At 40.6% G+C, this 23,768-nt stretch overlaps 1 protein-coding gene across 9 annotated transcripts in view; it reads right to left on the bottom strand.

Annotated features, from left to right (window-relative positions):
* The window catches only part of LOC131671082 (cyclic nucleotide-gated cation channel alpha-3), a 131,316-nt gene that overhangs the window by 8,948 nt on the left and 98,600 nt on the right, over window positions 1–23,768 (bottom strand). For 7 of the 9 annotated variants that reach the window (XM_058947236.1, XM_058947240.1, XM_058947241.1 and 4 more), the window contains 4 exons: window positions 15,968–16,108; window positions 12,883–13,035; window positions 10,751–10,900; window positions 3,399–3,566 (listed from right to left, as the gene is read on the bottom strand). In XM_058947236.1, the coding sequence (XP_058803219.1) occupies window positions 3,399–3,566; window positions 10,751–10,900; window positions 12,883–13,035; window positions 15,968–16,108 (612 nt within the window). The remainder of the gene's footprint in view (window positions 1–3,398; window positions 3,567–10,750; window positions 10,901–12,882; window positions 13,036–15,967; window positions 16,109–23,768) is intronic. The other 2 variants (XM_058947238.1, XM_058947239.1) reach the window with 2 other exon arrangements.

Raw genomic sequence — 23,768 nt, forward strand, 5'->3', positions numbered from 1 at the left:
GCGAGTACTGCCGTGTGACTGGCGATTAACCAAAGTGGAAACTCGAGCACTACTCCACGGCGCCGCAGCTTAGCTCGTTACGATTCGCGCGCAGCGAGGTTAGTCGTGGTCTGGCCTTCGTTTTCAACGCCGATGATGGATTAGGCAAGAAAACAAACTAATAGCTCGCGAGTGCCGAGGAATCGCCGTGCGTTCGCGACGAATAATCGGAAGGGGGGAAAAAAGTGAAACGAGCGCCGCGCGCAAATCTGAATAAAGCGGTTTTCAAAGCCGAGTCACGGGAGTTCATCAATGAGGCTGGAAAACTTGAGTGCTGCTGTGTCGCGCAGTCGGAGAAATTTCATTTTCGTCGAGTTTCCGGGGAAGTGAGCGCACCCGCGTTGCTAATGAGCTGGGTTCTGCGGCTCAAACGCCAAAGCAGCTAATTAATTATTCCGTGCCAGCGACGAACGAGTGTATGCGTGTCTGTGCGCGGATGCATATCCGTGCTGTGTATGCCACACGCGCTCTCAAGATGAATTTCGCGCACGCTCGGTTTGTTTGATTGAAGAGAGAAGAGCGATCGAGCTTGAATTACAGAATAAATAACGAATTAGCGTCGTGCCCCCAATTTAACAAGCATTTTCTTGCTTTTCTTCTCTTTTGTTTATTTACTTATTTATTTTCTTTGCCGAACATTTCAGCGAAAACATTTCACCTTAAGCCGTTCTTAAATATAGAAGACTATTACTCGTCGCCGAAGTAAAAAAAGGAGGGATAAGACGCGAAGGATCAAGCCTGGAATGCGACGAGAAATAAATGACAGAGGGAAAACGCTCGAAGGGAGACAAAATAGCAGAAAAAACGATGTATATACGACGGAAAGTCTGAGGGATGGAGTGAGGAAAGGGGTAAATGGATGGAGGGCATGAGGTGGTCTCTGCAAAAAGTTGAGACGCCCCGAGAGAAAAATATTGGCTCTCTCTCTCTCTCTTTCATTCGGAGGGAGAACTTTTCTACGGCTGAATGATTAAGAGGCGAGCTCAACTTTTTTTCATCGGGAAAACAAAAAATTATCGGCGAGAACTCATGGGAAACAATTATGATGATTTTTTTTTTGATATTTAATTTTAATAAATCGAAGCTACGTCGATAAGGAACAGAAATGATAATCAGCGACAAATCGGGATGCTCGCGAAAGAGATTAGCCGAGAGGAAAGAACCACGAGCGAGCGTCGCTCGTACGGAGGCCCTTTGGACGTGATATATGATTCGCGAGCGAAACGACAAGGCGAACTACGCACTGCTGTCCATTGCGAAAGCGCACCTCGACGTGACGACTCGTACACCGCCAGCAGTAGCGAGTGTTTACCAGAACGATGCACTAAGCGCGTGCGCTCTTAATTTGGTAATGTCAATAATACGACGACGACGACGACGACGACGGAACGTTATGTTTGCCGATATCCATGCGACATTCACGACGCGCACAAGCTTGCGCTGTAATGTTAAGAATGTTTGCGCGACTAAGGCTTTCTAGAGGTTATTCCAGGAAATTCTCGGATGTTCGTTGATTTTCCGTCCCTTTGATTTGTTTAGGCAAGCTGCTTTTAGGAAAAGATTTTCTACGTTGGAAAGCTTTGTTTTCCCTTGAGCGCCAGCGCAAAGCTGTTTCGCGTTCAGCAATGAGCTGAAAAGCGACAACTACGTAGCTGGAGGGTAGGAATAAATTGTTATAGGGCAAATCCAACTGCAGTCGTTTTAGCTTAGTCGCGCTGCGGCAATTTCGGACAAACGTTCGCGTTAGAAACCTAATTGCTTTGTATACAACGTGACTCTCTGCGGATGTTTTTGTTCTCTAATTTGAGCGTATTAGTGACGTCTAGCGCGCTTATCTTCATCGCCTTTTTTCGCATTCATTGTAATACACGAAATTGGATCAGAACTCTTATTGACGAAATTGAAAATTCAATGTGCATTCAATATTCCCGCGATTAGATATGATACATAGCCGACGATGTTATTTATTGATCAATAAATATGCAGTTTTATATACTCATGATTTTTAAATCTTATCAATGAAGATAATTTTTATATTTTTATTATTCCAAGTTCTGGGTTTAAAAAACATCGAAAATGTTCAAAAACACGAAAAAAATGGAATATAAATTCTAAACACATAGTTTTCCATAATCGTATCCTTCACGATATAAATAATATACTTCGGTAATGTTCACGATTGTAATTAATGCATTTTCAAAAAAATTGTCTTATATTTTACGTGACTTAATAAAGTCAAAATCACTGCAATATTTTATCGTAATAATCTATCGATTTATATCCTTTATTGCCTTATTTATGTATTTTTAGCTAAATTTACGCATAGAATAAAGTTTAATTAATTTCCTTATATTGAGGTATCAGTCGGTTTTTTTTGAGGTTAGTATAACTGATATGAATCAATTGATTCATAAGAAATTCATGTCAACTATGCTGATACACTTTTCGAACGTTTAATTGTCTATAAAAATCTGCAGTAAAAAGTAATTTTTCATGAGCATATGCAACAGATACTATCACATAATAGCTGATCACGTGACTATCTTTCAGCCAATCAGATGACGAAGAAACTGCCTTCAATTTCTAAGGGATCGCTCTTTTGAGAGAAAGGATGGCTTTACCCTTTTCAGCTAGTACAAGTGCACGTACGTATTAGACCGTTATCTTTGCGAGTTGTTTGTGCGATCGGTGATTTAATCTTCAAGTCGAATATGGCTTCCACCACTACGATCCCTTCGCGCAAAAATACAATTTTACTGGTTGTGCTAAGCGCTGTTACGCTTGAATATATTTAGACATGAATGATCACTGAATTCCAGTCGCGGTAAATTTCATTGACCTAGTAATGCGGAACCCTTTCACTTTTAGGAAATTGTAATTAACGTTTAATTTGTCAGTGCGAAAAACGCATATTTTTCCCGTCGCTCGATGTATTCTAATAACGGAAATACTTTCGCAAATGTAGCCGACGACTGACGTGATTGTTAACCTAAATGAAAGCATGAGCGTGATTGGCGATTGGTGGACAATTAGGTGAGTGTAAATGTTGGTACAGACACAACGACACAGAAGACGTGCGTTGGCTGGTCTTTAGCTCAGAAAGTTTAAAAAGAAAAATGTCAGCAACGAAAGTATAAATGGACTTTTGAAAAAGCGACGAAGCGATTGACGAAACAACATTAGCAAGATCTCAAAGGAAAGCTTTCGTGCATTACGGCAGAGAAAGAGAGAGTGAGAAGGGGTGGGAGTGGGGAGAGGGCACTCGTATATTAAAAAGCAATTATCCAGCAGCAGCCGTGAGGTGAGGAAACAAAGATTGAGGCGTTTCAGGAAGAAGAAAGGGCTGGACAGAAGCTTACCCTTCTCGAGTGGCGCTCGCTTGTATTTCTCGAGCCTCTTGACGGCGATCGCCTCGAGGCGCACCCTGGCAGCTGGATACTCCTTCAGTACGTCCCACATGTCCTTTTTGCTGAGCACGAAGAGATCTGAGTAGCCGACAGACCTGACGCTCGCTGTTCGCCGGTTACCTGCGTCGATTTAGCGATTTATCCGTTATTAACAACGTGAACCACTGCCGCTCGCTCGAGCTTTCATCTCGCATTTCATCTCATTTACTGTCTTATCGTCATATCACACACATATATATAGTTCTATTCGTATACGTAAGCACGGCGTGTCTCTGAGCGAGTGTGGTATTGTTACCTTGTTCGTGTGTGTTTGCGTGGCGCACTAACGCACGGGCTATTTCTGTATTGGTAACGAGCGAATGCTTTTTACAGAGAGAGGGAGAGGGAGAGAGTTTTGCCTGCTTGAGAGCTTGTTGAGCTTTGCTACTACTCGTTCTACTACCCTTGCTTGTTTTGAACTCATTTTATGCCTCCTCTCTACTTTTTCCATTTCCGTTCAGTTGTATTCTTTTTTTTTTTCGTAAAAAAATAATTTACCGGTACATTTTTTTTTGGCTTACATATGTTTGTCTTTTTCTCGTTTCATGACTATGTAAATCCTTAAACTCAATTTAAGTACGTCAGTTTCTTTTGATATTGGAGCAATAAAAAACAATTTACCACTTTTCATGTTGCATCTTGAATGAGCTAACGTAAGTAGTTTATGATTTAAATCTGTAGTTTAGAATTACTGTTTTATTAATTACTATTTCGTCCATAAGTCGAGTTCTCTAACAAATATCGCAAAATTAAACTTACTGAAAAAAAAACAAATAACTTAGGAAATCAAACATTTTTAATCAATAGGGCGCGTGAGACACATCTACTTTATACTTGAACGTAATTTACGGTATTGAAAATTTCGCTTTCTAGACTAATGAAGTCTTGTAGAATCACAGTTAGATAAAAATTTCAACGTCCTATAATATTTTATCTTTCTACAAAATATCCACAAGCTTTCTACAGCCGCTACTTTGAAAATATACATTTTACATAGAAATAAATACTCTTACTTCACAATTAAGTACATCTTTTAAGATGATTAATATTTTTCACTTCACCAGAATAAAACTTAAAAAATCGCAACTAAGAGACGTTTAATTTGAGTGTAGGTACTTTGCGGGCAGACATAGAATTGCATCGATTATACCAATATCTTTGAAAACATTTAAATGAGGCGCAATTACGACAGATACTGAAAAATATTAGAAATGTCTGTCGAAGACGGAAGGCAAGAGAGCAAAGCTCACAGGCTGACTGTCGGGCAGGCTGAATAGGAAGTTTTACGACTACTGTGATCGTCGCGATATTCCTACACGGGGGCATAGGAGGCAGGGCCAAGATTGAAATTGAAATTCAGTGAGCTCTTAAATATGGTTTGACGATTATTAAACGGCGGCGCTCGAAACAACCACGGCATATTGAATCAGGCTCGAGGGGGTAAATGTAGTTTTTATTTGTTTTTCCTTCAGTCGCCGTGTTGCAAGCTCAATGAATTTTTATTATCGCCATTAGACTCAGATGTTCATATGGAAAATTGCCTATTCTTCGATAAATATATGCTTCTACTTGATTAATATTGGCATATTCGCGCAACATTAGTTGAGATAAACATCAATTCTATTCTTTGGTCTTGGTAAAAATGAGCATTTTCATGAAAATATTTCGATTATAATTGATATCATGGTATTGTTTTTATCCGATTATATCATTTGATTTTACATCTCACTCAAATAAATTTCAATTTGAACATTTCATTTCCGATGAAACTAAAAAGAAACAAAAAATACACATTCTCCTTGATCATTTAATATTTTAGATATATTTTTTTAAATAAGTTTCTTAAAACAATGACAGAATATTCTATTAATTAGGTTCTAAATCAATCTAATGTAAAACTATTGAAAGATGATTTTGCAAATAAAAAATTACATTATTCTATGATTTAAATGTTTATTCTTTTCCAGACTAGTTAGTTATGTATAATCAAGAAATAGCAATTACGATCTAATTTGACTGGAATAGTATGAAATATATACACTTAAATATTTTAAGTATCTATACTCTATCTACATCAGTGAATCTGTGAGGCTCCCAACAATCAAGTCTCAATTCGGGAACTCATTTTTCTTGTCAACAAATTGAAAATCTGACCATGTTACAAAAATATTCTAAAGATCAATAGCTGATCTGAAATTTAGAATAAGTGCATAAAAATCGCTATATGTTCTTATCGTGACATATAATGTGCTTTTTGATCACGTGCCCCGTATTCATTCAATGGTGCAGCCTCGTCTAAATGTGTTGCTATGCGTAAAAATGTATGTATACAAGTTTCCACAGCAATGTTAAATGATTATGTAAATTCTGAAACATACTCGATTAAGCGCGAGCGTAGCGGCATATCGGTTTTCCATGGTACATATATTAATATTTTAAACATTGAACATTTTTTTAAAATTTTAAGGTAAGACATAGACAACAGTTTACAAGTAGACAAAAACCATTTCAAAGGATAGGAGCCTAAATTATATCATATTAATAATATAACGAGAAGTTGTAAGATTGAAAAGAATAAATATATAGATTTTTGAAAAGTTCTCTACATAAAATTGTGCCAATAACATTTATAGAGAAAAATAATAAGAATATGCATATGTATTTTATTGAATTTTTTTTTCTACTCAATATTGTATAAAATATGAAAAAGTAGGCACCATTTCGATTATTAGATAATTAAAATTTTTTGTATGAAATACAACTAATTATTAGAAATTTTAGTAAGCCATCTACGTCCACGTCTAAAAACGTATGCATTAAAATAATAAAAATCTTCAAATCGTATGAGCATGAAACAGAACAACAGATTTATTTATTGAATTACGAAAAATAGTTTTAGAAAAAATGCTTGTACTTTTCTTTCTCGATAAAATCACTACAATTTTAGATAATAGTCTGAAATGATTATACGTTAATAAAGAGTTTCCGTTGAAAAAAAAATCACAGCGATTTGGTTGAGCATAAAAAATAAAAATTATCTTATCTTTTTTTATATAAACTAAGATACAATCGTTAATACCAAGGATAGTAATATGAAATTTACATTTTATAGTAACCATTTCATATTTGCAGTACATTCTTTTACGGTTGAAAGGATTTATATGATAAGAAACAGTACAAACGATTACGATTTTCTTCAACGTAATGATTTTCTGCTCGTTACAGTGATATTTATTGACAATTTAAATTTAGTTGAAATTGCTGTTAAATACGAAAAAATATCTTGTAATAAATATACGTATTCCTAGATGCAATCTATAAAAAATATGATAAATAGGAACTACAAAGTTGTTCTACGAAGTAAGGTGAAAATTAATTTGAAAAAGTAAAGTTCATTCTACATCGGCATACCAATAGATGAGTGAGATTTTTCATCAGATGATTATCATTTCTTTTGCTTTTTTTTAAGCTAAATAATATCTATTTCAATTTTGTTTTTAGATATGACACATTGAGTAATTCTAAGAACTTTCTATTTGTGTAAGATAAAGTGCCAAAGTGCCACATTGGAGTATAACTACTGTTGATATAATGGAACTTCTAGTACAAACTATGTAAGATTGAGATGCAAGTGCTAGGTAATTTCTCTAAGAGACATAATTTGGATGGAAATTTAAGTAACTCTATACATGACTATGTATAAGGGATGAAAGCGGATCCTACGGTTAATGGGTTTGTAAAGCTAGTCACGGAGTATCATTCTTTATGTACTACAGGGAGAGTTATAATCGGCGAGCGAGATGTAAATTTTAAACGCATACGCCCGTTAAATAAGAAGAATTTCCTGTATTTACATATACATATGACTGCAGTATTCTAGGACTGCATGACAGACCGTATTAATTAGTCATCATTAGCATAAATACAAACGAAATATGAATATATTTTTCAGCCATAGCTCGTAACGTTGGCTCACTTTTCACACGCTCGTTTGTTCTTTTCGAGGCGAAGAAACACATGAACAATTAATTTTTAAATGAGCAATCAAAATAAATAAATAAATGAAATTAAATGAAATTAAATAAAATGTCAAACTATTGTGTACAAGAAATTGTTCTTTGCAGTTCAACAATCAGTAGAATATTCTCATTTTTTTAGGTCCCTGTTGGAAGTGATTTTTGAGTAAAACTGTTACACGCAGTTATTTGCAATTTAAAATAGTTTATAAACGACAGATTTTAGACAAGTTTAACAGTTATTAACAGCTATAGACAATTTCAGAAATTCATCTTTTTCTCGTAAAAGAAATTTGCTATTAATAGTCGATATGAACAGTTTTTAAATCAATTTCAAAAATACAAATAATCGTTTACAACTCTAATAGTTATGTACTACATAAGATAATTACAAATTATTTTAAACACACATATATCGTTATTATCATTTAATATTTTCGCCTATAAGTACTTTTTTGCGTCTGGTATTGGCAAATCAATAATTACAATTAACTGCAAATAATACTTAGTAATTTTTCATTCCAATAGGTAATTGGTGATAACTGTTATTTGCAGTTATTCATAATGCAGTTATTATTTATATTTATTTGCATCTATTCTTTCTCAAAATAAATTTGTTCTGGTGAATAAAAACACAAATAAACGTTAGTAAATGAAAACAACTGTTATTATTTAATGATTATTTAATAATAACAGTTTTTTTACAGAACATAACTGTTTATAATTGTTATATGTGTCAAAAATTTGACATTTATAAAGGTTATAAATTAGAATTAACTATTAGCAAATGTTAGTAACCGATGATTACTGTTTATTATAATTTGATGCATAAATTATTTCCAACAGGGGTTCTACAAGGTGAGCGTATGCAGTGAAGATTTTTTAAGACTATTGTGCAGCCGTAATTAAAACATTACAATTAAAAATTCATTACATTACTATTTATTAGTTCGTTTTCCTACTTACATATACCTGCAATTGTGCAGTTATTGTATTCACTTTAATTTAATGTCTAATCTTAAATTAATTAAGGATATTGGCGAAGTGATAATCTGAAAGCTAATTTACGTAGGATAAAAACTGTTCTACTGAATTACGGGGTCGTGCTAAAATTAATCTATGAGGAGTTGATAAAATCTTGTTAGCTTACTAAAAAAATTGATGTGTAATAGAATTTAAGTGTATTGCACTAATCTGCCATATTAGGATATATTATTTATTACTTAATATTAATTTTAGGAATTTCATAAATAGAATGTGTACTTAAAGGTTGATATATAATTCATTCAATTGAATTATTAATTGTAAATATAAAAATAATCATTCGATAACTAGTGAATCTTTCTCATAAAATGAAAAAAATTACGAGATAATTAATTTAAAAAATATAATATTTTCAGTAATTTCAAATAAAGCGTTGTTCTCGGAAATCATTAGTGATCATTAATCTGCCACAAGCAGTATAGCTGTATCAAAGAATAAACTATGAGCACTATATGATTTTCGCGTGCAGAAGCTTTTACTAATCTATTTTCTCATCACGCAAGCTAGAAGTATTTCAATCGACAGATACGAATAAAGTTTGCTATCGCCCGTATAGTATCGTTACACCTGAAGGTTTGGTCCCAGCAGTTTGAAAAGACAAATTCGTATCCGACGACTAAACGCGGTAAAACATCTAGGGACGAACCCGTTAAAACAAGGAGCAACGCCGCTCCGCGCGCGTACCGCCGCGCTCAAACAGAACCGTCGTAAAAGCAGCGTTAGTCTCTCGAAAAGAAAAGCCAAGGTGACCTTGCACTTGGGAAATATGCCGGCGCTATAAAAGCCAAAACTATGCAGAGAAGGAAAGTGAGGACGGTGGGAAAGAAAGGAAGAAGGTTGCGAAACCAAAAAAAGGTAAAAGGAAAAAAAAAAACAAGAGAGAGAATAAGATCGCTGCGCGCGTCGAGCTGCAAAATGTTTTCTAGCGCGCAAGTCGGTTTGCGCCGTAATTAAAGCCGAATCCAATCTCTTAGCCGGTCGGCAATTTATGGTGGCAACAGCGGCTGCAGCCACTGTACAAATAGCGCGCGTCGGCCGCGCGCGCGCTTGTTTCCAATTCAATTGTTGTTGCGAGGCTTGCACCGCTAATTTCCCCCGACGGCCGAGCCGCTCGGCCGACGCCGTCGCTTCGAGCTTATTTTTGGCTTTGCCCGCCAAGATTATGTGCTTCGCGTTGCTTTATCAAATTTATAACTCGGGATTTCCCCACGCCCGCGCGAAGATTTATCGAATCCACAAGTGTTTCCGTTCATCTGGTAATGGAGTTATTTTTTAAATAAGTTGAGCTCGACGCACGTATCGTTGTTTATTTCTTTCGAATGCTTGATGTTTAATCGGGACGTTTACTTTCCTTATTCGACGACAATCAATTGTAGAGAGTATTGCCAAATTTGATTTTTTGTCAAAGCATACAAGTCAAAGACAAGAGCTAACATGCACAATTGATACAATGCCCACGAATATTTCACTTCTAGAGGGAAGGATATACAGTATAATAAAACAATTTGTAATTGAGACTTTTGATAGAATTATATTCTTCATGCAAGGATCACAAGTACGTTTAACGTCTTTCCTTTTTACGTCACTGAGACAAAAGGGTGCATGTATTGTATAAAATTCAAGTAGACGTGAAAGAAATTCGAAAATGTTTTTCTAACTTATACATCTAAGAGTATATTGGTATGTATTTCAAATCAGAGATTCCACAAATGATATATCTAAGTGTCAAAGATATAGGAATTCAGTAACACTACCAAAATTGAATATAAACTGGACTGTCACATCATACAAGAAGTATCCGAAAGGAAATATAACAACAAAGAAAAGAAAGTCAGAGCGGGTGAGGAGAACGAAAGTGAATCATACGTAAATTTCGAAAAAAAGCAAGAAGAATAAAGCATCAGCAGTTCGATGAAAGGGATGTAGAAAAAGAAAATAGATATAATTACAATATGCTGAATGAACAAGAGAGAAAGAGAAAGAGAAAGAGAGAGAGAAGTGCGTTATAGATCGGCTCATATAAAAGATATAGAACAGATACAAATGAAGAAAAAGGGGGAAATGACAATTTATTTCGCAATGATTAATATTTACGAAAGAACGGTTAGTATGGGATTATATTGATCGGCGGGCAGACAATTGTCGGCGGTTGGATTGCCAGCCAAATCGTGTGTTGGCGGGTGCCGCTTCGCTTGGAATATTTACCGCACTCTTTACCTGCAGTGCCCATATTGAGAATGCTGATCTCGCCAAAGTACGAGCCGGCTTTCAGTGTGGCGAGCACCGTTTTTCCGTTGTCAGCTACCACCTGCAGTCGACCGCGATTCACTATGTACATCTCCTTGCCGACTTCGCCTGCAAAACATTTCGTTTCACATGTTATTCACTTTGAATCGCCGACGTCACTCTTTGGTTTGATTTCGAGTTCTACTACTTATAATAATTGGCCATTCAAATTGAGCATTATTCGGTTCCGTGGTCGATTTTACGACGCGAAATCAAATCGAGAACTCCACAGCTGAAATTCCTGGTGCGCAGCAATGTTCGTTTCAATAAGAATGGCGAAGATCAATGAATTTCTTCGGTTGCCAACTTGAAGTCAATTCTACGATCAAAGCTTTACTGGAATTGTTCGTTGGTAAATAAAGGACGGTCGGAACGTACATCGAGTTCTCGTAAAGCCGACTCGAATGTTTTAAATAAGGTTTCATATGCCGTGCGCTCGATTGAAAGTGACTCTGAGAAACGCGCAGCGGCTAAAAACTTGCGCTCATTAACGGCGCTCTTCTCAAAGCGAGCAGCGTCATTTTCGGAAGATATTCACGATTTGAAATAAAGTGCCCTCTTGCCCGCTCGAGATCTTGATTGCCTCGTCGCATTTCGATCCCAAGTATTTACAAGCCATCTGGTATGCACCGTGCGCTCTCGCTCGGAAAAGCTACTACTTGGACGGCGCGCACCGCCGCTCTCGATACGACGCCGAAGCGAATATCAAACTCGCGCCGAATTTCATCAACAACCGACAAACGATAAGTACGCCATATACCACTTTAACTCGCAAGCATTGTCAAACGCGCATCTAACTTCATGCAAATGCCAAATTCACGCCATTGATCCTCGACAATAGTTATGGAGCACCTCGTCTCGCGAGCGCTCGCAAATTTGCATGCGTTCCGTTGCATGCGTCTATATACATATACGTAATATATGCTATGTGCATTCATTAGACTTAAGCCGGATTATCATGCGAGCTGAGGGATTCGTCAGCCCGTTTGCACAACGAATTTGCGGATAAAGTGAGACACGGCGCGTTGACGACGATCTTACGCGCAGCGTAGCGGGGCTTGCGCACTTTTCATCGTACAAGCATGAGCAAACAGTTTTATCCTGCCAAACAATTCGATTAATCGAATGAGATTGCGAAAAAACCATCCGGCTATGCGACAAGTTAAGAAAGGGGCTCAAAGAAGAACAAAGGCAGAGAGCCATAGAGCTTCGCAAGTTGAGCGTCGGTTAGTTAAATTAACAGACTGTAGCTAATTACAGTTCATCCGCGTTAAAGTTTGCCTGCTTCGGAGGATTTCCTTCGCAGATAGGATGTAGCCTGGCAAGTCCTCCTCCTTTTATTAGCAAACTGATGATCCGAAGATTACGGAAGAGAAAAGCCTCTATTGAAAAGTCGCGCGAACTCTTAATAAGTTATTTAATTGCATCGCAAGAGAAAAATATCTCACGCGCTCTCGCCAAATAGAGATTAAAGTAGTCGTGTCGGGGATCCCACGAGAAAAGCACGAGACACGATCCTTCATTCGATCGCTTTGATCGCAGCTCTGAAAGTTCGCAACTCGCTATCCTTCGACCGGCTGATGATTTCGAGATGTAGCTGCTTTATGATCGTCGGCTGCACGGCTTCTTTCGTCGGTTATCTCGTCGGTCTGCACACGGCTTTCGGCATGGATTTGGCATTTGTATTCCTCCGGCTTATCAGTCTTTACAAATAAGATTTAGAAAATCCACTGCGGGGCACCTGACGACCACGGCACGGTCAAAGAGAAACAATCCACAAAGCCTCGTCGCGGAGCTCAATCCTGGCCGCGCGTACGCGAAAAAATTGAGTGGGCGCCGGAGAATAGAAAAGTCGGCTCGTTTACGCGATAAAGAAGAAAAGACGTCGACGCGGCGGGAGAAGAGAGTGGCAGAGCGAGAAGAGCCTTTGTCGTGTTCGGCTTGCAGCTCACGTTTCGCCACTGCGCCGCACCGGATTGTCCCTTTTGTTAGCGAGGAAAAGAGAAGTGCCGAAAGGCGTTGTTGTCTGTTTTTTTCAACTTCGTGCTTACCTTTCCGGCAAATATAGTCCCCAGGTGAGAAGAGGACCGGACGTAGCCTTAGCACGAGCTCGCAGAGAAAGCCGGCCTCCGTGTTCTGGAAAATCTCGACCCTCTTCAGTGTATCCAGGTGAACGTTGATGGCTATCTCCGCTTTCAGTTTGTCTGTAAAACGGCAAATGGACGAAAATACAACGGCGAGGAGCATTAATACATTGTCGCTCTGTATTTTTCAGGAAGAGTTTTCAACCGCGACGCAGTGGTTCATTGATTTATTATTGAAATATTGCGGTGACATTGTCTAGACTTGAAATTGAATATTTTATCGGGGAGCGTCGATCGGAGAGATGTCGAGACAGTGAACAACTCAAAATTCGTCGCGAAGAGCACGTGCAAAAGAGAAAAAAAATATGAGAAAATCAGGTTTGCAGAAGCACGTCCCACTAGGGGAGGAGAGCGGATAGACTTGAACTATTTCTGTAGCAGATATCTACTTGGGCTATTTATTACTATTATCCTGGGAGAGAACTTATTCGTCGTCTCCTCTGTGTCGGCGAATCGATATTGAGAATCGGAGGGGCGAGAGCAAAGCCGCACGACGACCTCGGACGCAAACCAGCGAGCGCGAGAGAAAAGCAAAACTCGAAGACGGCAACGAGGACGAAATGGAAAATCGAATAGTGGAGGCAGCTTATTGTTCGCAAAAAATCTTTTCGGAAGCGCCGAGCCGAGAATTCGAGAGACGCATATCGAATGAGAAAGGAAGGAGTGAGCGAGCGAGTATCCGTGGCTGTGTGTATGTACTCGTACGTGTGGGTGTAAAGAGAACGAGCTTTTTTGAGTCTGACTTAGATATTGTGAATGCAAAGAGAGAGAGAGAGAGAGAGAGAGAGAGAGATCGTTGAAAGGGCTGTAGGCTGCGGAGAACGGGAAGAACGAGCCTTTTGTACGAACACATAGGAGCTTACGGTACAAAACCGCATGCATGAGTGATTTAGTGATTCAATTTTTTTTTTCCTTTGACATTCAAGATGAATTAGTTCGTTGACGTTTCATCGTCTGATTAATTCTTCTCTGACACAGGATCGTAGATTCATAAATTGGACAGGGAATTTCATCATGCGAATGCCAGAGAGAGTGAGAGGAAAAAAGACGAAACAATTTGCCTGCGTGTACATATTCCACTGCGAATGATCGAGGCAATTTCCACCAGTCAGATTTTGAAAAATATGCACGATATCCCGTCCAAACTCTTACAAAGGATCTCTCTCCCTCTCTTGTCTCACTGTATTTGCTAGAGCACATGTCGATAAGATTTCTCTCCGTGCTGCTTGTTTGTAATGTCCACTGTATCCGGAGAGCCGAGGCGACGACGACGACGACGACGACGACGAGCTAGGCACAAAGAGGAGAATTTATAGCAACCGATAATCCGATTCGACGGACGCACCCTGGCGCACATATGTGATACGCTCGCTCGGGGATTTTCTCTCTTTCTCCTAAGTATATAACCTGCTCTTTTTCTCAAAAAAATTGTTCATCCCAAGCCGCCCCACGCTTTCGGTTTTTGTCCTTGTCGGTATATCCTTGGCACATTTTTCACGCGCTCGCGACGCATTCGATAAATCAAAGTGCCGCGCTGTGCGCGTGTCTTTCGAGAAAAGTCCAATGGCAAACCGTCTCGATGCTCAAGTTCTTCTTTTTCTTTTACGATTCGCCCGTCTACCTAACGCGAGAAAGTATATTCAATAATGAAAAAAAAAGAGAGAGAGGCGATAATCTTTATCGCGCAAAGCGACAAAGAAAAGACGCGTAAATAATTCCAGGGTTAATAATCGAAAAATACGACAGATAAAGAGCGAGGCGCAAAAAGCTCGGAGGAGGAAAAAATGTAACAACGTGCCCGCGAGCCAATGGCTGCCGTGGTCATTCCCGGGTTTTCTCTTTAGTAGCCCTAGCCAAGAGCGGCAGCGAACACGCGGCAGGTATAAAACAAAGATGCTGCGAGTCAGATGAGCCACCATCAGCTAGATATTTCGCTGGCGCTATTCTATGGCAAAGGAGAGAGATAGAGCGAGAAGATAATGACGTGTATTTATGTGCTTTTTTTCTCGTTCCCCTCCCTTTATTTCAGCTATTTCGTTTTCTTCTTTCTTTTCCTTTTCTTTTATTAAATACTACTTTTCTCGGCGGATGAATCCATGCCGTTTATCACTTAGGTTTTATCGAACAGAATAAACTTGATGAAAAAGAAAAAAAGCCGGGACAATAAAAAAACAGCGCGAGAATGAAATTGAATGTGGAGCTATCGACGTAAGTAAGCCTCACGACACGTCTCTCTTGAACGAGGCAAGTGAGCGTCCAAAATAGCACAGGTCCTCGGCATCTGTTGCTCTGCCAAAGCGCATATAAATAAGCTTCGTCCGTAGGAGGGCCGCGCCCGCGCGCGCACCGCGGCGGACACGTTACGAGGTGCTTGCGCGAGCGCGCGACTCAAGTGGACGAAGCGAGGTCTTTTACGAGTGTGCGCACGCTTTTACGACGCGCGCTCGCGCGCTAATATAATTGAAATAACGTTGAAGACGCGCAGGCGCTCTATGTTGACTCTTTTCTTTTGACGACGACGAGCGCGGGATAAAGGGCTGTTGGTTTAATCGACGAATAGACGCGGTCCCGTACTACTCGTATCAGTCGCGATCCTATTCCGTTGGATTTGCGCGGACATTGATTAGGTTGAGAGAGTTCAGAAGAAAGTTTCCACGATATGGAGCTTTTACGCTCCTTTTTATGCATAGCTGTTAACTTTCTTTATACGACGTACGGGCATAATATCCAAATTTGACGACTCGCGTAAAATTGTCGAATAGCTTATGAACGGGCTTGTTAGACGTGCTCCGATTCAACGTTTCTCGGAATTGCTGCTCTTGACTTTCGATGAGATTTGATATTGATTAGCGCGCTATTTTCCTTTTATTAGCGTGCTCGGCTTGACCGCGACGCGAAAAGGCGCTTTTGCCGCGCATCGAAAGTCCTCGATGCGAGTGGAACGGATCGAGTTAAGTCGGCCGCGAGAACGGGCAAGAAACGTACAACTAACCTGGCAGGCAGCTCACGGCTCTCTCCTCGTCGGAGCACTTCTGTGTGAGCCAGAGATAATCGAACCACTTGATAACCTTGACCTGCAGATGACTCGGAACCCTTCTCATGCGCATGTAAGTCTTCACGCCGTCGAGTTTGGCTGCAAGCAGAAAACAGGCAAATACTGGTTATTCTACTGACGTGTACATTATTCAGCAGCCGTCGCTTATTCGCGGTCTGGGTGCATGTAATATAGACTCAAACGCTAATATATCTCAAAGATATTTTAGGCTGCCGTCTTCTTTCCCTGCTTTATTCCTCAATCGTCGACGAGACATACTCCAGAAACGGAATAATTAAGCGCGTCGACGTGACTGACTCTTTCTGGGTCGCTCGCTCGTTTCTTTTCTTTTTTTTCCTCTCGTTTTCTGTGTGTACGTATGCGTGTGCCTCCTTTCTCTAGTTTCTTTCTTCGTCTCGTGATTTGTTTCTGTTTTGCAAGGGAAAGTAGGACTGGGAGTGAGATTGCTTTTTTCCCCTGCTTCTTCTGCTCGTCTTACGTCGACGGGGTTAGACTTTTGCCAAATGATAATCGCGCGTCGCGCATTCTCATTCGAGTATTCCGAGGTGACGGTGTCGTCGCGACGGAAAAGCAAACGGTTGCAAAATGAAAAATTGCCCGGGTCCATTGAAATCTCAGTGTTACAAGGCACACAGCCGTGTAATAACGCGCAAGAGCGGCACTCGAGTAGGGAAGGAGAGCAATAGACATCGGCCGCCTGTGCACTCAGAGCGCCGTCGCGTCGCTTCTTTCACTTATCCCGCCGCTGGCTTTCATTAGCGGTAACTTTATTAGCGTGCAAATATTTGCCTAGCCGCGCGCACGCGAGGATATCGAGTATCGAGAAACAGAGAAGGATTAGCCATTATAACCTTTTACTCTCTCTATTGATATTCTTAGCGTTGCTGACCCCTTCGTTTATATTGTTAATTGAAGCTGCTTTCTCTATCACTTCCATATCGAATGGCGTGCGCGGGCGAATCGAGTAGTGTCGTTCGCGTAGAAAATTAGTTGAGATTATCCGCGGTAAACGTTTGCTATTCGCGTTAGTTATGAGTGAGCAAAGCGAGGTGTGCCTAATGGGAGTAAATAAGCTGCTTGTCGATGGCTTTGCTTAACATAAATGGAGAGAAAGAGAGAGAGAGAGAGAGAGAGAGAATGACAGAGAGGTTATATATTTAATGAGGAATACTATTCGAGTCCCAACGGCTCTTTAATTTTACTTTGAGTTATAATCTGGAAATGCATGCTCGTTAAAATTACTGCGCAATCAATGCGCTCGGCGAGGGACTACCAATCATTCTATCTCTCTTGGAAAATTTTCGGACCAATTTTTAGTTACATCTTAGCGTCGATGCCCCAAATTCCAGAGCTTAATTTTCCATGTTTAGAACATAAATTTTCAACGAGGCAATATTATATCGCGCATATTACGAGTTCTTTGCATTGTTTAACGCAACTATGCAATTTGAGTTAGGTGCGTATCGTAGACCGGAGGCCGGACCATTTTTGCTTTTCGATCAAATGAAAAAATAACTAGCACTCCCTTTCGATGAGTCGAGCCAACCGCAGACGCGGAGATGGTTTAGCTCGACCACGATTATGAGAACGATATGAAACCAATCGAACGAATATTGCTCTCTCCCTCTCCGAATACACTGGTGCACACGCAAACACAGACGAGTATGCTAATTAAACTGGTCGCTTAATTAGTGCTCCGATTATTTACTCGAAATCGTGCGTGGAAGATAGAGGGAGAGAGAGAGAGAGAGAGAGAGAGAGAGAGAGAGAGAGAGAGAGAGAGAGGAAGGGAGGACGGGGAGTTGGATTAGTGAGAACTAAATTGGCAGCAGAATGGACGATAAGGAGAGAAAGCAGAGAAAGCCGCGGGGATATGAGAAAGAACAAAGACCGGAGAAATAGAGATGCAGCAGAGAGCTGGGAAGAGCATTAGCAGAGCACCGGCTATTACTGCAACCATGAGGTAAACTTAAACCGTTTCGTTCGGCCAGCAGCTTTTCGCATGGTATTATAACTATCTGTGATATGTATAATACGAAATCTCTATCGTGATCGACATTATTAAAAAAACTTCTGCCTGCTGCGGTAAAACTCGGCCATTAAGCTCTTTACGCGCTTATAATTAACGTGATAAAAGGCACAGGCCCTTTGGTTAATGCACCGAGCGATGTAATTAACGAAAGATTAGCAAGTTGTTTTCGAGCTTGCGCGGGCAAAATCTCGGCTGATATGAAGGTGCCTTTTTCTCGTCGAGATAAACCGCTGAAGCAGGCGAAATAATTCTCAAAGAGCAACGAACCGCAGCAGCAAAACACAAAAATACCTTGCTCTTGCAAGCCTTTACATATATATATATACACACACACACGACTTTCTTGTGGGCGTTTCGCCTACTTTACAGCAATAGTTATATACCATCCTGCGTTTACGCTCCAGCTCTTTAATCTGTTTCGGAATGCGGAGAATTATTTAGATGGGAAAACAAAGAATCAGATTAGGCTTTTCCTAGTCTTCTTTGCTTTCACGTCGCTGCGGCTACAAATAAATTAAAAAATGTTTTGTCCTGCGTGTGATTTTCTGCGCGCTAGAAAAGAATATTCGGGGTTTCTTTGTGTTTTTAACAAGTAATTTTGAAATAAAGCTCTCAGGTGAGCGTTTTACGATAAGAATCCTAGTGATTAATCTCTGTAAATTTATTATCAATTTGTTCGTAAGACGGACATTCGAGCAGTTCGTAATCTCTGAAGAGAATATAAAATAAATGTGAAAAGGTCGGATGAACGCGTCAGATGGCGGAATGAAGGAGAAGATAAGAAATGTTGTCACGACAATCGTAAAAGATCAAAATGAAAAAATAGATGAACAAGAAGGACGAAAGTAGCGGAACGACAGTAATATTTTAAGAATTTTTCAGGCTTGAAAAGCGCGAGAGACCGTTTCATGTAAATTAAGGAGAGAATAGAGCAATAAAATATACAAAATACACGCACGCACGCACGCGTGCACACACACGTATATATCCGTAGAGAGACAGTAAACCAGCGTAACAGCGGAATTCCATGATACGCCCGCACGACATTGCCGAAGAAAATGCGAGAGAAAATACATATATACCCGGATCTCGTTTCGCCTATTCGAATAGAAGTATCCAAGCGTCCATATGCGACGCGGTAGTTCGTTTTAAAGCTTCATCACGTGAATTTCTCTCTCTCTCTCTCTCTCTCTCTCTTGTGCTGGATTTATTCTTTAAATCCTGCGGTCCTTTTGTTTGGCATTTCCGCTTCGTTGCACGCATCCTCCCATTTTTCTTTGCCTAATAAACATTCTCTCTCTTTTATTCTTTCGTCTGCGCCAAGAAAGGCTTTTTCTTTTTTCTTCAGTTCCTGTAATTATCATTGCGGCTTTTTCTTTTGAGCCGAGTGCGCTTAATCAGAGCTGCTTTGATCTTTGTACAATTCCGAATTTTATACTTAATCGACCGATGTGTACGGTATCCTCGACTCATTGAATTTGTTTGTTCGAATGCCGCCATGAGAAAGAGAGAGAAAGAGAGACTCTACGAATAGCTCGTTCATAATTGAGCGAGCATTCGTAACACGCATTGTCGATTCATTCTCGGTTATATGTGCGTGTGCGTGCACTTTGTGCGAGAGGAAATGGTTAACGTGCAGATTGCCATTTGGATCGTGCTTAATAAGAATTATATGCAGATGCTTGCCTCGTTATGTATACCGGTGTATTCATGAAAATTTTGATTGCCTTGTTAGCTTGAATTACTTTAACTATTTTGTTTCATTCGTTGGCTTATTTCATTGAAAACCAACCGATAGATTTTCAATGAGGACTTATGAATACATGTCACTACTATTCGAACGAACCTTTCTCGTTAATACTCATCCAAAGCCACGCAAACGATCACGTAAACAAGCGCACAGAGCAGCGAAAAGTGCCATCGAAATTCAAACAAGCGTTCGACATTCCCTCTTCCATTACGTCTAATCGAAGGTGAAAATGCTAAACAAGCGCGGAATATCGAGACGAAAAAATTTCTATGCACGCGAGTCAAAATTGTGAGAGTGTTGGTCATCAAAGCGAGGTTTAATGCCCCGCGTGGTGTCCCGCAAATATGCGAGGTCGAAGCAAGCTTGGGATTCCACGCCCGCGACAAAGGACCTATGCTCTCGCGTATTTTACTCCATGACGTACATGCAATCTAAGCGAAATATGTGCGTTGCACGTTTTTTGTTGATTTTATTTTCTATTTTTATTATTCGCCCCATCGCCTTCGCTACTTTCATGTGCCTCGAAATGCAAGTGCAAAGAGCGGTGACGTGGAAATTGCTGCGTCGATCGTTCGTACATACATTGTTGCTCCCGGCAAACAAATCGACTATACATTTTTTTTTTCTCTTTTCTGCCGACGCAACGTTGAAAGATCCGCGTGCATGCGCTATTGAAATATAAATCGTAAAATGTAATGTCGACGGTGGCTTGCGGTATATACATGCGGGCAGACGATAAAACGCACGATATATAAATCGTCTACTGTGCTGCAGTTGCATGCCGCAAGTCGCGCGCAGTACTTAGCGGTGAAAGCAGAGAGAGACAGGTTATTGTCGCACGTGCTCTCAAAGCTCGTCGCAGCAACCTTTTGCCGAAAGCAGATGTCGCGCGAGAAAGCGGTTTTAGCCTCTCTCTCTCCCTCTCTTTGAGTATAGTGTTGAAGTACAGGTCGCGGATATGTGCTGCAGCACTGTCGACTATTTTAGGTTGCTGCCTTCCCCGTACGCTTACTTGCGCATTGAATAATTTTACGAGTTTACTAGGGATTTCGCTGCCGGTGCTGTGCATCGTCAATGTCTGACCGAAGACTGAGTTGGTCTACTTGAATTAATGTGTAAAGCTGCTTTTGGACTTTTGAATTGTTTTTATTTCCAAGTTTTTGCGTTATGCATAATTATCAATGATACTTTTAGTGCTGTTTGTATTGTTTCACACTCAATTTACGACAGTTTGTAAATTTTAATTTATTAATATTAGTAAAGAGTTATCTAAACGTTAAATATTTAAGAAAAATTTATCGCTCGTTCATTCCATTGATTAGCAATAACTATGTAGGTTGCTAACAAAATTCAAAAGTGATCGAAAAGAAAGGAGTAATTATTAGGGAATAATAATTTAATAGTAGCATCGGATTACACCGCATTTAAAGACGAGGCGCGACGACAACTCATTAGCGCGACTAGCGAGAGTTAATAGTCATCGAGCAGCTGGTTAAATGCAATAGTAAATGCGACAACACGAGTTTTCAATCTAATCAGCGGCTTCGCTGCGGAGACGTGCCCCGCTGCTGCCGGCGCGATGAGTGTCTCGATAAGTCAGCGGGGCATCGAATGGGCGTTCGCTCGCGTATTCCGTGAGCGCGCTCGCTATACGCGGACGAGCAATCCACTCAGCGTTCGGCGAAAGAGCTTGCAGGAAAGCAGCCAAGTCGATCGACAGTAGCCGACGTCTTACTTGCGAAGGTCGGTGCTCTGATTGGCTTCTGACGCGGCGCTGTCCGACATTTTTTCGCGAACAAATCGGCGTACGCGAGCTTGACCCAATTAGAATTGAACGTTTAGAAATGGAAAAGGCTCGTCATTGCCAGCTCGAGCCAACTACCTTTGATCAATCGCTTAATTACTTTTGAAGCTACTGTTCATCCGTCTCTTAGGAGATTAGCCAGAGCTTTTAATTTAGCCTCAAAGTGGCAATAAGCGTGACGCTGGATTATTTTTGAGGTTTACGTCGTCTCTCTCCGGCTAAGTCGTCGGAGTTTTGGCGCGGACTCTTCTGCTTCCAGGTCATTTTTCATTAAACCTGCAGAGTCTTTTAGCAGCAATGGTACTCCAATTTGCTATTTTATTCGTTAAGACAATAAATGCTGCTGCTGTACTTTTCGAGTCAAGAACAAGACTTGCTAAGAATCTACTACGACGAAATGCACGCAAGAGAGAACGTCAAAGAGTCAAAGAATAGAAAAGTCGCTTTTAATTTTCGCACACGCATTATTCGCGCACAAACCTGCGCAAAATCCTCAACGGGGGTATAACCAGCATCTTGTCACAGGGCAGATCGTTTAACAACCCAACCTCAGAGCAGTAGCAGCGCCACTGTGAGGCTCTTTGTTCTCGCGGCGTGTGGTCGGCGACAAAGAAATGTATTTCCCTCGTTTTCTCTCCCGCATGCGTATGATAAAGGAAAGAAATAATAAAAATCTGTAGAGTATCGTGACAGACTTATCGATCGGTCTCACGGCATTCACGTATACATATACATGTGTGTATGTGTAGATGCCTTGAAAACCGATCAACTTGTCTGTAGATGTTTTCTGTCTGCTGTTGTCGTCGACTTGGAGTAACAAATACAAATTGCCCGTGATAAATTGAAGTTTTCAACCAAAAGAAAAATCGCGTTATATGCGCGTAAACTCCGGCTGGAAATGGAAAGTGCACGAACTCGAGCTTTCTTCTCTAACTCGCGTGTACCATATCCATCACTTTTTGTCCCGGCTTTCTCGCGGATGATGGAGCTCTGATAACGATAAGATGCTGCCTCGTTCTATCTTTTTCTCGAGAGCCGGGCATCGAAGCTATATATCGAGTGTTTAATATCGCGCTTCCTTATTCTACAATGACGTGCTGATACTACAGTTGAAAAGTTGCAAGCACGTTGCTTAAATTAGGTGCTTGCTTGCTCGCCGACGAAACTTTTTCTTATAGCCATACGTACGTGTGTATCTCTGAACTTTGGAGCGCAAGTTTTCGCAACGCCATAGACTGTAGGAAAGTTGGCGATGCTCACACGCGAGATTGGAAATTGTTTCCTTGGGAGTTGATGAAAGAGAAAAGCAGTGCGTGCGGTACACGCAAATTACACGTCAGAATCAGGCTTTTGATCGCGTTTCCGTAAAGTATGACACAACCTGTCGATACGATCCACCGGTGTTAGTTTTCACGGACATGCCTAATTACGGAAACTTTGAGATTGGAATACGTACCGCCTCTGCGAAACAAAGCCCACCTAGGTACGCCAAAAGCGAATCTTTATCGCGTCGTCTATGCGTAAAAGGGCTTTTCGAACTAGATTGGCACAGAACGAAAAAAATCAAAGTGAGGCGCTGCATTTTCCCGGCTTGAGCCGTAAGGATAGATCTGGCAAGGGGATGGCACCGGTCCAATCGCGATTCCGCCTTAACCTTATCGCCTCCCACGCGCCCTCCTATAGATATACACGCGCGAATTCTCCCGATCGACGCCAACTAATCGTGGGAATTACGCGCATGAGAATCGCCTGTGAATTAGCTCGAGCGTCTAGCATGCAAATAAGCCGCCACACGGCACCTCAGTCTCTCTCCGATAAGACCTACCTCCGGTAATGGCAACCAGCCGCCTCTCGCCGCGTCTTTAATCGTATGTTCGCCTCTATCGTGTCGACGAGATTATCAGCTTTGCCTCTGTGTGCTTCGCTTCGCAGTTTGTGCCGAGATGAATTCGTTAACTTTTATCACCTTTATAAATGTTGCCAACGTCAGCGAACGGTTCATCCGATTTTGATGATTGTGTCGTGCCTTGACGGAATCAATTGAACAATTGTGTTTGAACCCTTATTTTACACACATGTATATGCGCGTGACACACTCACAGCTAAAAAGAGGACTCTCGAGATAAAATTAAAGCTAGTAATATTTTCCACT

This window comes from Phymastichus coffea, unplaced genomic scaffold (genome assembly GCF_024137745.1).
Source record: "Phymastichus coffea isolate CEN01 unplaced genomic scaffold, Cenicafe_Pcof_1.1 PCOF00119, whole genome shotgun sequence".
NCBI lineage: Eukaryota > Metazoa > Arthropoda > Insecta > Hymenoptera > Eulophidae > Phymastichus > Phymastichus coffea.